The 18150-nt window shown below is 38.1% G+C and overlaps 2 protein-coding genes across 2 annotated transcripts in view; both read left to right on the top strand.

The window, feature by feature from the left end:
* The window catches only part of LOC114633475 (maltase-glucoamylase, intestinal-like), a gene marked incomplete at its 5' end in the record, with an annotated part of 54923 nt that extends 53015 nt beyond the window's left edge, over positions 1 to 1908 (top strand). The window contains one exon of the mRNA XM_028782035.1: positions 971 to 1908. Coding sequence (XP_028637868.1) covers positions 971 to 1045 — 75 coding nt within the window. The remainder of the gene's footprint in view (positions 1 to 970) is intronic.
* Positions 1909 to 15074: 13166 nt separating this feature from the next.
* The window catches only part of LOC114633476 (probable maltase-glucoamylase 2), a 76651-nt gene continuing 73575 nt past the window's right edge, over positions 15075 to 18150 (top strand). The window contains 2 exon segments of the mRNA XM_028782036.1: positions 15075 to 15171; positions 17745 to 17756. Of these exon segments, the coding sequence (XP_028637869.1) occupies positions 15075 to 15171; positions 17745 to 17756 (109 nt within the window).

The raw sequence follows: 18150 nt of genomic DNA, 5'->3' as shown, positions 1-18150 counted from the left end.
TCTCTCAGATCACTAAACATGTATTAGACATTAGTATTTTAACCCAATGTTTTCTTGGTCTTATTACAAATTCCTTCCTAAAGCATTCTTTGAATGGTTTGTAGCCAATACACTCACAATACTAGTGTTAACAATGATGTTTCCCACTGTGTAGATAACGGCAATCATTCTACGATATGTGTACAGCTTGAAGTAATTTGAAAATTATTGATCACAGACATCCTTTCATCATATGATAGTTAAAATTAGAAACTCAGGATTCATGTAATATTTCAGTCCCAAGACCTGTTACTCTGTGCTGTGGTAAATCACAACAGGTCTTCCCATAATATTCTGTCTCTGTCTCTGTCTCTCTGTCTCTCTGTCTCTCTCTCTCTCTGTCTCTCTCTCTCTCTCTCAATCTCTGTATGTGTGTGTGTGTACTAAATGTGAACAATTTATGATTTCATGGCCTGAAAAAAATTTCTTCAATTTTACAATTTTAAAATGTTTTGTTGTACTGTGGTTTCTTTTCAAATACCTTTAACAAGATCTGTTAAAGAACTTTCCCCTATTTTGTTGTGAACTAATTTATGGACAACTTAAAACTTGCTTATATGGTGAGGCTTCTGTAAAGTGTTTGGTATAAGAAAGCAGAAATATTAGACTTCCCAGGCAGTGGGTGATTGTTCTGAGGAGACATCAGAAGATAAAGTAAAAGGGGAGCTAGCACCCCTGCAGGAGAGAGGAAGACAGGGCATCCTTTTCAGCTTGCCTATGCACCTGTTCTCAGTGGTTATGAATGGGATCATTTCTATCACAGAACAATCATTCCACTCTAAGGATTAAGAAATATCCTCCTCAGCTGAAAATAAAATAGTTGGTACCAAGACCATGTGGCTCAATGACTTGCACCCTGTATGTTTGGGTACAGAAAAATTTAGATAATAAATGCTCAATACATTTCTTGTTTGTTTTTTTTTTTCAACAGATATTACGTGTCAATGTGACCGACAAAAAAATCAGCCTGCATTATTTCAAGTCACTGACATGGAGCTCTTCATAATTTTTTTAAAGCAAGATACTATGAACTGATTTAAACTACTTATACTTCATAATTATATAATTACTGTATCTAATCAATTGTTTCATTTTCAGTAGGGCTAGGATATTTTATAGTCTTATTTTGTTATTTTATTTTGTGTATATGACTCCCAAAGATAAAATCTGTAATGTACCTATATAATTAGTGTGGTATATATGGCTCATCATATGACATTTGTTGAAAGCATGAAGATGAAAGTGATCCATGTTGAAGTGTGTGTGTGTGTGTGTGTGTGTGTGAGAGAGAGAGAGAGAGAGAGAGAGAGAGAGAGAGAGAGAGAGAAAGAAAGAGAGAAAGAGAGAGAGAGAGGAGATTCAGATGTCCTAAAGATACAACAGAAATCTTGCCATGGCAGCTACTGTTTGAAGCTAAGCAAAACCTTAAGAAGTGTGCAGAAGTATCTTCTGCAAGTTGGTATGGGTGGGGGAGACCAATATGCTCAGAGTATAATGGAGGAAGAAGGAAAAGAACAGAAAAGGAAAGAAGCAGGAAGGATGTGAGGCAAAGGTAGTCAACAGCAAGAGTAATAGTCATCCTCAGGAGGGAGCCTTGTAGGGAGGAGAAAGGAGGAGTCAACTCACTGGAAGGAGAGTAATGGGTTGGAGAAAGTGTTAACATTCAGGCAGGCTACAAGAAGAAGATTTAAGTAGAGAGAGCTGAAGGAAGGATTTGGATGTACAAAATAAGTTGTTTTTATAGAAGTGTGCTTTAAAGTGTATAAATTTTATTTGTTGACCATATCTCATGTACATAATAATGACAGTTCACACAGACATCCATGATTTACATGCCACACAAAAATAAAGCAATGAATTTCAAAGATATTGTCAGTGTTGTGACGTTTGTTCTTGGAGGCTTCACTTTGGCATTAGGCTTCGCCGATGTTCAGGAGACTTATCTGATCTTGTCTCTTTTGTTTGCTGTGCCATTGGAGCTCCTGCAGTCTGGTACAGGAAGAGATTATGGTTTCTAATCAGCCACCTTCCCATACAACTTGGCAATGACTTTCTCACAAGCTATGAACATTATTTAAGAAGCATAACACTTACTGTGGTTGGTAAAATATCAACCATGCTCTGTACCCCATTTTTAATAGGGTTATTTAGTTCTCTGGAGTCTAACTACTTGAGTTCTTTAAATAAACCTATTAAAATGGGGCACAGAGCTAAAGAAAGAATTCTCAAATGAGGTATACTGGATGGCCAAGAAGCACCTAAATAAATGTTCAACATTCTTAGTCATCAGGGAAAAACAACCCTGAGATTCCACCTCACACTAGTCAGAAAGGCTAAGATCAAAAAGGCAGGTGACAGCAGATTGTTGGTGGAATTGCAAGCTGGTACAACCATTCTGGAAATCAGTCTGGCAGTTCCTGAGAAAACTGGACACAGTATTACCTGAGGACCCAGATATACCACTCGCAGGCATATACCCAGAAGATGCTACAACATATAACAAGGACACATGCTCCACTATGTTCATAGCTGGCTTATTTATAATAGCTAGATGCTGGAAACAACCCAGATGTCCTTCAGCAGAGGAATGGATACAGAAAGTATGGTATATTTACACTATGGCACTCAGCTATTAAAACAATGGATTCATGAAATTCTTAGGCAAATGGATAGAACTAGAAAATATCATCCTGAGTGAAGTAACTCAGTCATAAAAGAACACACATAGTATGCACTCACTGATCATTGGATATTAGCCTAAAAGCTTGGAATACCCAAGATACAATTCACAGACCATATGAAACTCAAGAAGAAGGAAGACCAAAGTGTGGATGTTTCAGTCTTCCTTAGAAGGGGAACAAACTACTCATGGGAGGAAATACAGAAACAAAGAGTAGAGCAGAGACTGAAGGAAAAGTCATCCAGAGACTGCCCCACCTGGGGCTGCATCCCATATATAGACACCAAACTGAGACACTATTGCGGATGTCAAGAAGTGCTTGCTGATAGGAGCCTGATAGAGCTTTTTCCTGAGAGGTTGTTTCAGAGCCTGGCAAACACAGAGATGGATGCTCATAGCCAACCATTGGACAGAGCATGGGGTCTCCGATGGAGGAGTTAGAGAAAGGACTGAAGGAACTGAAGGAGTTTGCAACCAACAGGAAGAACAACAATATCAACCAACCAGAGCCCCCACCCCCACCCCCAGAGCTCCTAGGAACTAAACCACCAACCAACACATGGAGAGTCCCAGCTGCATATGCAGTAGAGGATGGCCTTGTTGGACATCAATGGGAGGAGAGGTCCTTGGTCCTGGGAAGGCTCCATGCCTCAGTATAGGGGAATGCCAGGAGGGAGGAGGGAGTGGGTGGACAGGTGGATGAGAACCATCACAGAAATAGAGGGAAGATGGGACAGGGGGTTTCTGGAGGTGAAACCGGGAAAGAGGATAACATTCGAAATGTAAATAAATAAAATATCCAATAAAAAAAGAAAAAAAGTCAATCATGACAAAAACAAAACATGAGTTACCTCTGTATTGACTAAAGCACTAATTAAAATTTATGTAAAGAAAAGTTTAGCTGGGTTGTCAAGATAACTCAGATGGGGAACACACTTGCCACAAGATCTGAATTCATTCCTCAGAACCTATAAAAGTGGAAGGAGTCAATGAACTTAACACAGTTGTCAACTGACCTCCAAATGTAGACATGGCAAACAAAAAAATAATAAATAATAATGAAAAATTAAAATAAAAAGAAAGTATGTGGAATGCTCAACAGGGATATTTAATGTTAGTGTTTTTTAAATACAATTTGTTTCAAATGGGTATGTATGCTTCCTTACATCTTTCCTTCCATACTGGAAATCCATTTTGTTGCTGTTTGTGTTCCCAGGTAACAGCATCTGTGTTACACCAGAATATCATCCAGTTAAATTTATATGATAACTACTAAAATGAAGCATCACGCATGAGGGTATGAAATAAACAGGGAACTACTGAAGTGTGGTCAGGAAGCCATGAGAATCATTTGATTTAAAAGGAAAGCAGAAGACCTGATAACTCCCTATGGTTAGTGCAAAGAGGCTACAGGGCTATGGGTCACTTAATATTTTATAAATACCCCATGTTGTCAATGAAAGTGTGTTGATTCTAGTTGTTACTGAGGAATTTCCTGACTGGAAACTCAGCATGTGCCATCATGTAAGGCATGTGGATGTTGGGAGCATTTGTCTTGTCAAGGGTTCCACTGATGACTTTTGGGATGCCTCCTAATGTGTTAAAAAAAAACTGGAAGAATGTTTTTAAATGCATATAGTAAAATGTCAACCACCACAAAGGAAACATTACACAAAAATGTGCAGAATATTCTAAGTACCAGTGTTTCCTGTCTCTTGAATTCAGTATTGACTCTTTAAATATTGTATATACTTATGGTATACAGCATAATATTTTAGTATTTGATTATAATATAAAATATCTAAGTAAAAAATAGATGTCACAATGTCATATCTTTATCATTCTTTGTGGTGACAATACTTAAAATCTGTGCTCAGAAATGCTTAAGCTTGAGACTGCTGTGTCAGTCTATATTGAAGAACAGGATTCCTTATATACTCCAGCAGTTTATAGATGGAGCAGATGTGGGGGTACACTGACTCAAGTGCTGGATCTGGGTCCAGATGAGAGCTAAGTTGGCCAGCAGGTGGTGGGCCCATGGGACTGTCTTCCATTGAGGCCCCATCCATAAGCATTTGTATCAGTTTTCCATTGCTCTTACAAAACACCATGCCCAAGGCAACTTATAAAAGAAATAATATAATAGGGATTCTAGAGAGTAAGAGAACAGGGAATGGCATGGGCTTTTGAAGCCTCTACCCTAGTGATGCACCTCTTCCAATGAGGACATACCTCTTAAACCTTACCAAACTGTTTTATCATATGGGGACCAAGCATTCAAACATAAAAGCCTTTGGTGGGCATTCTCATTCAAACCACAACATATATCTATATAGCTTTGCTTATGTTGCTATATAGTCCTGTGACATGAATTCTCAGTTTGGAATTAGGAATTACACTCTTAAAAGTTATTAATACTGTCAAAAAATTTATTCAGTAGAATCCATCTCTATCTATATCATCTATATCTCTATCTATCTATCTATCATCTATCTATCTATTGTCTATCTATCTGCAATGAGGCATGGAAGTGTGAAAAACAAGAGGATAGTAGGGTGGTAATATTAGAGTATAATATATATCTACATATATGTAAGTGTATGTGTGTGAGAGAGAAGAGGAATATATACATATATATATATATATATATATATATATATATATATATATGAAGATGTCACAGTGAAACCTCCAATTTGTGTATACACACACAGACATACACACGAAGATGTCATAGTGAAATATATTATATGAATATCTGAAGATGTCACACTGAAACCCATTACGTTATAGAATAAATGTGTGTTAACAAAAAATAATTTTACCAAATAAAATACTTAGAAGAATGTCATGATTTTATACTTTTGCAAATCTCTTCAAAATCTACTGCAATAGATGTGCTCTCATACTGCAATTCTGCTTTTTATATCACATGATAAGGTCTATGAAGACACTGTGAGTGCATGAAGAATAGTATTTTATCTTCTTTCATGTACCATGACCAAACTGCTTGAAAAAAATGGAGGGAAAGGTTTACTCTAGATTAGAGTTGCTGGGATATTTCAAGCTCATCATGGTAGGAAAAGGCATAAAAATTATGCCAGGGTAAACAGGAAGAGTTGTCATGTGAGAGAGTGTGGGAGGCTGATAGTGGTTACCACATTCAAAGGCCTGCCTTCCCTGACCTACTCTCATCAGCCTGCCCCCACAACTCCAAAAGGCTCTATAGTCCTCAAATTATTTCCCCAAGCCTGGGACTGGGGATTCATGAGTCTTTTAGGGTCATTATGGATGCAAAGCCTACCAAACACTCAAAAAGGAAAATATTTTCTTGATATTTTTATGAAAACAGTTTTCCTCAAATTCATCTTGAAAATGCCTCAGGGACTGGTCAGCTATTAAGCAACAGGATCTTACTTTCTAGCATATTTCCTCTCCAAATCACAACATTTTAGTTTACATTTAAAAAAAATTATTATCTTAGTTTCTTTTTTTGTATTGCTGTGATAAAATGCTCTGACAAATTCAGCTTAAGGAAGGATTTGTTTTGGTTACAGTTGATCAAGGAAGGACAAAGTGTCAAGAGATTAAGGGATGCAATCAGTCCCCTAGTATCCAGTCAGGAAGTTGAGAACAATAAGAACTTTTAGTCAGCTATCTTCTTCCAGTTTAGAGGGTACAGAAACCACACCTAAGGAATGACTCCATTCACTTTTAGTGTGAACCTTCCAACCAAACTATCCCAACAGACATAATTCCTCAGAGGCATGATTACAGCCGTAAAAATTACTTAGTCACTCACAGAAGTGTCTGGATGTTTGGCTCCTTGTCTCCACTATACATCCTGCCAAGTTGACAATTACCATGATCATAATAAGTCAAAATAAAAAATTAAAAATCCTAAACATTTTCACTTCAAGAAGAAATTTATTTCTTCTTTTGCTAATGTTACATTGAATGCCTTATGTATCAACAAAGCCAAGGTTGTGCTGTCTTTGATGGATATGATCAGTTTTACCAACACTCATTACTCTTGCTTTTCCAGCTGAATCACTGAGAGATTTGCACTGGCTTTGGGGGTTGATGCTCTGAAAGGAAGCATTTCTGACCTGATGATTCCAACCACCAGCTCACCTCTACAAACTGCTTATTACATAGCCAAAGCTAACTTTACTCTGGCTTGCCAACTGACAACAGTGAGGTACTAGATTTCATACTTGTCTCTTCCATCCAAAATGTTCTAATAATTTTTCATGAATCAACTCAGTATATGATCTGATATCTTCTAGCTGCTAATTATCGAACTGAAAGGTGAATTTAGTTCATTTGTTATTTGTGAGTACATTTTTAAATTAGTGTGGGTTTGTGTGTCACCATGTCAACATGAATAATGTCACAAACATGAACTATTGGGCACTAAGAAGGAACAATCATAAAAACAATTACCAGGAACTTTTGTAACAATAAATCTTTGGCCAATGTATCTTCCCAATTTAAAATGAGATGTAGGTGTGTTTTCTTTCTAACAAAGCCTATCTTATACTGAATCAAACATAAGGTAAATGTCTTCCTTCTTGAGGATGCAAAATTCTCAAGGTGAGAAATTCTTTGAGCATATGAACAAATTTTAAAGGTGCTGAGCCATTGCAGGCATGAGAAGTATCCACCAGAGGTGTTTTACCTACCACTTCATGGTTATTTAGTGTTTTCATCATTTAGAATGACTAGGAAGTAGGGGAAAGCTGGAGAAGTGGCTCAGTTAAGAGCGCTTGTTACTCTTGTGGAAGATCCAGGTTTGGTTCTCAGCAACCATACAGTGGCTAACGAACATCTGTATATAAGTTCAGGGGAAGTGGATCCTCTTCTGTCCTCTATGGCAGTAGTTCTCAATCTGTGGGTTGAGATCACTTGGGGGAGGGATGAATTACCTCTTCATAGGAGTTGCTTAAGGCCTTTGGGAAAAGCAGATATTTATATTATGATTTATAGTAGTAGGAGAATTACAGTTATGGAGGACAATGAAAATAGCTTTGTTTCAGGGTCACCACAAATGAGGAAATATATTCAAGGGTTGCAGCAACAGGAGGGATAAGAACCATGACTCTATGGGAACCTAGCACATGCTAAATGCACATACGTGCATACAGACAGAACAGTCACATACATAAAGTAGATACATCTGTAAAAATTTAAATAATTGTGGAAAAAACGTATTTGGTTTAATGATTTAATGAAAGACTGAATGGAAACAAACTTTGGGAGACAGAAATGAAGACAAAGACAATGTGATACAGTCTAAGAAATTTATTTTATTTTTGCTTAGTCAACTGATGGCTAGACATTAACAAAAATTAGAGGTATGTTAATGGATTTCAAGCACTGGGTATAACCATGGGAAAGATGGAGAGAGTCTTTCTTCTTTTGCACATTTTGTGTTAGATGTGCAGAGAACTGAGCACAGCATAGTGCAAAGTAATCAGGTGTAAGAAAAACAAACAAACAAACAAACAAACAAAGAAGGGACAATCACTGGAACAAACCAACCAAAAAACAAAACCCCTAACCTCACCTTCTCTATATATAAACAAGTGTCTCTGTCTCTCTCTCACAGAGTGTGTGAGAACTTTTTTACTGTCTGTTGGGAAACACACACCTGTCGTCCAATTGCTCTCAGTTTTATAGGGCTATAAATCAATTGTGGCAGAAGTTGGCTCTATTAGCCTAGTCACCTTTGCTCAGTGCTCCATATGAGTCACGGAGGAATAGACACTGCAAAGAAAACGACAAGACGGCAATGAGGTAAGTACTTGGAGCACATGAAATTCTTTATTTTTGTAAATTTATTTGCTCCTGCTCTGTTAAGTTATTTAGATAGTCACAATTTCTTTCTGGACCTTGTATTTTCTTCTCTTCATAGAGGATGAAAAATGGGGGGGTATAGGATGGAGAGATGGTGTATATGTCTGTATGCTGTGTGTGTATGCATGCTTTTGTCTGTGATATGTGTATGTACAGGCAAAGGTCTAATGTAAACTGTTATTTCCCCTCATTCTTCATTCTTTTCTTGAACTGTTACATACTAACTTAAATGGCACCTCAATTAAAAGTTGAATTACCTACTTCTATGAAAATATTTGTATAGCTGTTAATAGAATTGTCCTAAAGGACAGGAGCGAAGGAAAATGTGACATCAAAAAAAAGAAAAAAAGAAAAGAAAAGAAAAATTAACACAAAAACTAAATGTGAATGCTGGCTTTTTCATATTGATTCTTTTTTTTATTATTATCATTGCCTACATGGTGGTTTACTGTCTGAGAACACAGAGGAAGAAAGAGGCTGAGCAGCTGGGTATAGTTAGAGTAACAAAGATTTTGGTCATGAGGTTAATGCATTTATAGTTTAGACCACCATTAAGACTTGGCTATAGGGGATCTTAATGACTGTCTGTGCTGGGTCATTGAAAATACAACACAAAGTTACAGGGAAAGCAGTCCAGTTAAACTGGACACTGACTGTTAGAAATAAATTAATTTTAAAAGATAAGTAAAGAAAATAGAAATTTTTCATTCAAGTTATTATATGAGTTATTAGTTGGTTGGTTTGGTAGGAGTTGGGAAGTAGGGTAAAAGGAAGGATTCTGTTATGTTTAAACATGTTGATTTTGGTTGAACCTTAGGGACTTTTGAAATATTAACAGATCACTGAATATATGAACCTCGGTCTTTAGTTAGAAATATAGGTTGAATTGTTATCAGGTGTTGTATGGGGTCAAATGAATGATGGACATTGCTCAAAGAGAGTATAGTGGTTTAAAAAGGAGTCTCTGTGACCTTATGAGGAATATCAGCTTTTAATAAAACTGAAGACTAACAGAAAACTGAAAAGAATCCAGGACTGTAGGTAGAAGACTCAATACTGAGTATATCATTAAGTGGGATGCTTTAGCGAGGGGAAAAGAGTGGTTTGATCGTGTGAGTTGATTAAGGTCATGCCCATGTGTTTGGTAACTTAGATGCTGGTGACTTCATAAGATTACATTCAGTGGAATTGAGGAAATGCAAACTGTGCCAGCAATACATGAGGAAGTAAGAAGGACACTGTAGAATAGTGTGGAATTATGTTCTTGTTGTTTGTCTGGAGACAGAGTTTAACGTAGCTCAGAATGTCTTCAAATTTACTAGTTAGTTGAGGACAGCCTTGTACTCTGACCTTCCTGTATCTACCTCCCCAATGTTGGTATTATAAGCCTGTGGTACTTAGCTCATCAGTGCTGTGCTGAGGACTGAATGCAGAGCCTTGAGTATGCAAGCAAATTACATCCACAGCACATAATTTACCTTTTTGGAAGGATAGCTCAGAAATGAAAAAGAGCTACAGGAGAGCAGAGTTATTGACACAGTAGGATGGTTTGAGCTATACCATGAATAAAATAAGCAGCTTTGGAAGGAGAACTTGACAATGCAAGAAAAGAAAGAATCAACAGAATAAGGATATTTGAGAAGCCCAGTTATGGTAAGGGCTAGAAAATAAAAGCAAGAATTAGGCTTAGACAAGAGAAAATCATCTTCCACATAAGGAGAAAGGTAGAGTTCACTCACTGGGCATACTTTTTAGTGAAAAGCTTGCTTGCATTGAGTGGTAGGAGATGAGGTAATTTCTATAAGATAGTTACTTTTCTTTTGTGGAAATGATATCATTTAAGTATAAGATACATTTAATCATTTAACTATGATTAAATTTAAGAACTTGAGTTTTAATTGATACTCTGAAAATGAGAGGAAGAGGGAAAGCCATCAGTGGGTCACAGGTGCACGTTCTGGAGGGAAGTGATGAGCCTTGGGAATATCTATCATCAAACAAAATATCAACACAAAAATGAAGATTTGGATCCTTTGCTTTAGGGTATAGAATTGGTAAAGAGATAAGGAGAAATGGCAAATTATACAACAAATACTGGGACATAGGCCAGTCACCAGTAAGACCTAACAGTTTCCAAAAGGACAGGAGAAATGAAACAAAGAATAGAAGTCTGTGTGCCTTAAAGAATAAAGAATATGGAGCATGTTCTAGTTTCTTTTCCTTTGCTGTCATAAGATACCATGACCAATGCAACAGAAAGAAGGGTGAATTTACTTGAGCTTATGAATCTAAAAGGAGCCTAAGAGTCTATCATGGCTGTGAAACAGGGCAGCAAATAGGCATGATAGCTAAAACATGAAGTAGAGCGGCCACGTCCATAATTGGAAGCACAAAGCAGGGTGAACAGAAGTGAGGCCAGGCTAAAAGCTCTCAAAGCTATCCCATCCTGCGATATATTTCCTGTTCAGTTGTTACCCCCAAAGTCAGAGCTATGCACCACTAAAAGTTTGTCAACTGTAGAGTGTTCTTGTATGTTCTTATCTATAGTGGCCTTTTCCCAGTGGACTGTTTAATTCCCAAATACAAAGATGACCACTTTTTTTTCACATCTTTACTGTCCCTATGTAACGGCCCGTTCTACTGTTCCGGTCCGCGGGTCAGGGACTAGCATGAGAGAGAGAGTGGGGACAGAGAGATGCGAAGAATGGAGAGGAGACAGTCTGTTCTGGAGACGAAGTCTGCTCTGGAGATGGAGTCTGTTCTGGAGACTGAGTCTGCTGAGTTTGTCCTGGAGATGGAGTCTGCTCTAGAGAACGAGTCTGCTGAGTCTGCTCTTTTATATCTCTCCTCAAGTCTCGCCTTTAATCTCTCCTTGAGTTTCGCCTTGAGTCTTGCCATTAATCTCGCCTTGAGTCTCACCTTGAGTCTCTCAAGTGCTGGGATTAAAAGCGTGTGCTACCACTGCCTGGCCTTGATTGAAAGGATCAAGATAATTATCAGAGTGTGCTCAGCTGTTGTAGGCTGTTGAAAACAAGTCTCTTGTCAGGGTATATGGCTCAAGATGGCTGCAAAGATGATAGCCACTTTCTGCTCAGAGTCAGCTCCCAACACCTAAGGACAGGAGTATTTTTTTTTTTTTGATATTTTATTTATTTACAATACAGATGTCATCCTCTTTCCCCATTTCCACTCCCTAGAACCCCCTATCCCATACCCTCTCCTTCTTTTTGCTTATATATCATTTTAATTAATAAAGATTACCTTAAAGAAGAAAGTTATGGGCTGGTGAGATGGCTCAGTGGTTAAGAGCATTAGCTCTTCTTCCAGAGGTCATGAATTCAAATTCGAGCAACTACATGGTGGCTCACAACCATCCATAATGAGATCTGATGCCCTCTTCTGGGATGTCTGAAGACAGCTACAGGGTACTTACGTATAATAAAGAAATAAAAACCTAGAAACCTATGGGCTGGAGTGAGCAGGGCTGGAGCGAGTGGAAGAAGGGGAGGAAAAAAAGAAGTAATGGATAGTGTTTTAAAGACTGAATTGAGCTCTAACTATCCCTTTGCTTGATTTTGTATTGTTCTAAATTTGAATAGCTGTTTATTGTTAAGTCATGACAATTGATTTTTCTGGGCATGCTGTGGAAACCTGAACGTACTATTGTAAAGGAATTGAGCATTTTTAAGGAGAAATAAAATATGCCTTTGTGGCCACAATGGACCTCTGATTTTGGCTAGTAAGCCAGGTTTTATGAAGAGAGAAAACACTTCTTGTCTCCTCATAGAAAACAAGGCCTTCCAGTCTGGAATTTCCTGCAAGGCCTCTGGGTCAGGGATCTGGCAGGCAGCCTCATAATACTGGGGTAAGATTGTTAACTACCATCTTGTGACTTTCAAAGTCCCATTTGGTAGAATTGAGGTGCTAAGATTTACCTGCTTAATTCCAGAGCTAAGCCATAATTTTTTGGCAGATAGGAGTGTTCTGTGGGTACCAGGCCTACATGCAGAGGCTGAACTGATGGTTGGTTCTGAACTGCTTTGTACCTCTACCACATCGACCATTACAGATTCTTGCTGCTGCTTTTTCCAGAAGCCTTGGTTAGAAACAAAGAGCAGGTAGACTCTGCAAAGTATATGCTTACATTGGTTCCGCATACTTTAACAAGGTCATGAAAACCAATACTGCTTCACTGATAGAGTTCGAAGAAATGCAAAGTCCTCTCTTTCTGTCCCCAGATCCTGACTTGTCCAAAGTCCTCTAAAAGGAGACAATTGCCTTGAATTGTTTCTACATTACCTCCTTTACTCTTAAAAAAATATTGCTATTGTTAAATTTTGCTCATGTAAAGTGTATAGGCTTATTCTCAGAATGAAGGCAAAGTCTGTTTTGCCCGTTTCTTCCACATCCTTACCTTGTAGTGTTCTCAGAGACTCCTTAGATCCAGGGCACAACCAAGACACTGTTGGGTCTGGCCATTTGTCTCGTCCTGAAGACACTGGAGTCAGCATTCTCACTGGGGATCCAGAGACTCAGGGAACATTTCCTTCCCATGGCACTTAGGACCATGGTGTCATATGCTGTGCCTATCTGTCTCTCCTGTTACTGATGACTTGTATGATTGTCTTTGCAGAAGATTATGGCACATGAGGGCAATGGAAGTGCTATTTGAGAGTCTTCAGTGTGGAAGGGTCTCCACTGAGCCCCTTTCTGGGTGGGGGTGTGAGAATGACGGCTCTCCTGTTCTAGAGAACTATTGTGTGTGTAGGTGTGTTTATTTATCATATGTGTAGGGGCTATATCCTACCTTGGAGTTCAGAACAGATAGTTTAGTCATATGGTAATATGACTAAAAGAACATATATGAAAAAACATTCTATGAAACCTACAGAGGAAGTAACAGTAAAAAAATAAGCTTTAAGTAAGGCAATAAGAAAGAAAAAAAGGAGATAAGAGCTGGGGAGATGTCTCACTGAGAAAATTGCTTGCTGCACAATAATGAAGACCTAAACTTTGAAGCCAAGCACAATCATAAAAGCTGGGATGGAATGTCCATGGTTGTTTGTAGCCTCATCTCTGATAGGTCCCAGTAGACATATGGGACTATTGGCCTAGGCCTTACTGGCCTATGCATCTAACCAAACCAGTGATCTCAGGTTCAGGGAGAAACCCTGTCTCAAAAGAAAGAGGGAGACATCTATTCCCCACTTCAGCATGTGTGCACATGGGTGGGGGTGCATACTGCACACACTCATGTATGCATAGTACGTCACATACACACACATGCACAAAGGAAAGGGGTAAATTGTGTAATTATAATTTAATTACATAATTCAAAAATATTACAAAAGAAGAAATGATTATAAGCTTATGAATAATTGCTGGGTAGTGTTTAGGGCTTACAGAGTGGAACAATTCAAGACACTGCTAAATTCTGTGGTAGACTCAGGTGTGGTAGACGACCATGATTGGAGTTACAGGTGCCCTGGGATCATCAGGTGCATAGTGATGTTGAACTTACTATAATTAGGGCAAACATGTGAGATATAACCCACACTCTGCTTTGTATTTTGTAGCTGGAGAGACACTGGCCCAATAAGATAAAGCCATCCTTCTGTTAGAAAACCAGGAAAATAACTCATGTACTTTGATTCCCAATTCACACATTCTCCAGAAATACAAATGTTTTGATAGTTAGGCCAAAGCATGGTCCCCAGGTTTATGGAGAGCCACTAAAATGGCATGTTTTTGTGTCCCACAAATACGAACAGAAGCATTCTGATAAGATCAGGGTGAAATTTATTTATGTCATCAGATTCTTACAGGTTCAATGATTCTGAGCAGTTGTGCACCTGAGCACCGCACTGCAGGCATCGAAAGGAGACTTGGAATCATTCTTTCTTGATTCTTTTCTCTCTAGTTGTATCTTCTTTTTCTCCTATGCATGCAGAATGTGAAGATCAAGATAACAATGTTAGTACTGAGAACAGAGAACTGATTACTACAATTGTCTTTTGACCTATACATATGCACAGGGGGAGCCCTTTGTTTATACAAGCAAAAATTTCTGGTTTATGGAAAGAGTCAAGCTAGTGATCAAGTCTGTTATGTAGGCAAGTTGTGTATGTGTCTTTAGTTATGTGTGCATCTGTGTAGCATGAGTTCAGGTGTACATATATGTGTGAACATGTGTATGTAGAAGTCAGAAAACAACACTAGGTATCAATTTACTTTTTAAAAAGAGGTTCTTTTATCAAACCCAGACCTCAAGGATTGGGTAGACTAGTCAGAACTCAGTCCTCAGAATCTTTCTGTCTCTACATCCCTAGCTTGTCAAATTGGGGTTCAAAACTTAGGGCCTTATGCTTTGAACCAAACACTACTGACCAAGTCAAGTCTCCAGGCTCACATGTTGATTATTCAATTACAATGCCTTCTCTCACTGGCTTGTCGGGCTCTGTGGTTTACTTTCATCTGGTTTTCTGTTTCCATCTAGATGGCGAGGAAGCTCAATGTATTGGAAGTTCTCCTGATCATTTTCAATGTGATTGTACTGGCAGTAGATATCCTCTTGTTGCTTCTTGCGCTAGAGAGCCCACCAGGTAAGGGTGATAATGGGTGTTGCGCTTGGAGGATGGGCAAAGGAAAGCCCCGCTCTGGATTCCAGAGTTAACATTTTATTCATTCATCTCACTATATCAAGCCATTCAAAATCTGTCTCCATGATTAATTTAAGTCATTCTTCAAGATAAGTGTTCTTTTTCTGCAACTAAACTTTGGATGTCAATGCTATTTGGGGCACTCTGAGCCTCATATGATACAGTTTCAATAGAATGCAAAATTAGGCTTACTAGATCCTGCTTAGCTTTATAGAGTCATAAGTAATGGAGCTCTTGATAACAAGGAGCAGTTATGGCAACAGTGTCAACTCTATCATTATAGAGGTGGACATTAACTCAGGGGAAGTGGAAGGCTAATGAAGCCAGCCTTTGTGGATGAATTAACATTAGCTTCCAACCCATCTCATGACTGGAACAGCTGTGATTTCTTCACGGGTGCTTTTGAAAGTGTCCCCCTCCCTTTCCCTTCCTCTCTTTCCCACCCACACACTCTCGCAGGTGTCTATGCAGAGAAGCATCCGAGTAACTTCTCATCACTAGAAATGTCATACTTTAAATAATAAAATAGCACATATAATGTCATATATAATATAAAAATTGTTTCTCTTGGGAAGCTGATGTAGGTGAAGTGGCATAAAATTTTCTACCCTGGTTACATAGTAGTGAGCTACAGGCTAGTCTGGGTTGTAATATCCATGTCCAAAAAAATAAGCAACTACAATAACATGAAAAAATCCATGTTAATTAATTTTGAATTTGGAGATAATGTTCAATAATGTTCTTCAGTACTGTAGATTAGACACATGATGAAGATGAACTGTCCTGATAGCAGGAGCCTGTGTGTGCATTGTCTTACTTCTCCCTCGACAGCGAACATGACATCACTTTCTAGGAAAAATATAATTTTCAAAGGTGGTTGGAAGGTCCTTGTGGAGTATAATTTGAGCCCATTCCTACTTCTTCCCTATGACATTTTAAACAACAAAAGAGATTCCCACCTAGTTGTATGTGAGTGTCTCTTCTTTTATTTAGCATAAAGTTAAGCTTCAAAGGCTCATTCATGTTAAAAGATACTCTGATCCATCTGATCCATTCTTGTTATTGCTTCATCTGTTTTTACACAATTGACTTTTCTCTGATATTTTTTGAAGCTGTGTACCCATGGTTCGAGAAATAGAAACGTTACATGTTACAGGACTTCTTTCTTTCCCCCAAGACTGCATATATATATTTATATATCTCGCTGTTTATAATGCACATATTCTTTGTCAACTCAGCCTTCATGGGCATTGAGGATGCTTCCTCATCTTAGTCACTGTGCATAGTGCCACAGGTATTGTGCAAGGGCAGTATCTCTTCAAGATCTAGATTTCTAACTACTCAGAAATGGCATTAAAGGATCATGTGGTAGTTTCATTTTTTAAAAATTCTTTATCAGTAGTGCAGAAGGATTGAAAATTTTCAATCCTCACCAACAGTTATCTTTTCTTTGGCCATTGCCATCTGGATGGATGTGAGATGGTACCTTTGCTTTGATGATACAATGGATTTGAGTTTTGAAATCTCTGGTGAGCAGTGATGTTCAGTAACTCTTCGCACCTGTTGACCATTAGTGGGTTTTCTTTGGAGATGTACCTATCAGTATCTTTAGTCCAATTTTAAATCGTTAGTCATTTTGAGGGTTCCTTACAGACTTTGGAAACTAACCCCTTATCAGGCATATGACTCACATATGCATGCAGACTTTCACTTTCAATACGTTGTTGTTTCTCTTAGTTGATGTTTCTACTACTTAGAAGATTTTTAACTTTGTATAGTCCCATTTGTCTAATTTTGCTTTTGTTGTCTGTGCTCTTTGCAAAGTCAAATATGATGTTATTTCCGTATTTTCTTCCAAGGTTTTCATAGTTTCGGATTCCATGTTTAAATAAATAATTAATCCGGTTTTAACAGTTTTAACTGCCTTCTCTCTCTCTCTCTCTCTCTCTCTCTCTCTCTCTCTCTCTCACACACACACACACACACACACACACAGAGAGAGAGAGAGAGAGAGAGAGAGAGAGAGAGAGAGAGAGAGAGAACAGTAGAGAGATACATAGTCTTTGAAAAACAATAAACCAAGTCACCGAGGGGTCCCTGTTACACACACAATAACTGATACCTGGAACTGGGTAAAATTCTGGCTTGGATAACTCATGAAACCTCTGATTCTGCCATGCTTCCATCACTGTTATGTAGGAGAAGTTTCGATTAGGTTGATAAAGGGTAAAGCAAGAATATGCTGGGGCAGACCCCAGTCCAAGAGTAGTTGGGCAACAAAAATGATCTTAATGAAAGCGGGCAAAAAAGAAAACCCTCAAAGTTGGGTGGATAGGGAAGAGAGTGGAAATGGTAGATATGGGAGGGGTTTGTAAGGCAAAAGGATAAAAATATACTATATAAAATTCTCAAAGAATAAGAGTCATGTAAAAAAATATGACCCTGAAACAAGAAAATCAAATTTTCAATGAACAGAGAATGTAATTAGACCTTTCTCCTCAAGACAGCTACAAATGACTGTAATTCTAGAAAGCATATTTATCATCAGTAATTATTTGAGGAAAAAGCTTATGATGTATAGTTGTCTATAATGAACATATATAGCTAGTGGTCTTAAGTCCACAGAGAAGCTGGACTCTTCATATAGTTCCAAGAGGAAAATAAAAGACTGCAGCCACATTTACAGAGAACTGAAAACACACATTCACACAGAAACTGCCGCAGGAGAGAATTACATCTAACAGTCACATGGTAGGAACAACACAAATATTCATCAACTGCTCGGTGTTTGCATAATGGGATATGATTTAGCCATAGAAGAGAATGAACACGGATACAAGGAAGAGCATTAAAATTTCCATGCCAGGCACATCTTTTTTTTTTTTTTTTTTTTTTTTTTTTTTTTTTTTTTTT

The sequence above is a fragment of the Grammomys surdaster genome, unplaced genomic scaffold (assembly GCF_004785775.1).
Source record: "Grammomys surdaster isolate TR1022 unplaced genomic scaffold, NIH_TR_1.0 681, whole genome shotgun sequence".
Lineage (NCBI taxonomy): Eukaryota > Metazoa > Chordata > Mammalia > Rodentia > Muridae > Grammomys > Grammomys surdaster.
The sequence above is the reverse complement of the archived record's forward strand: the minus strand, read 5'-3'. Positions and strand labels throughout refer to the sequence as shown.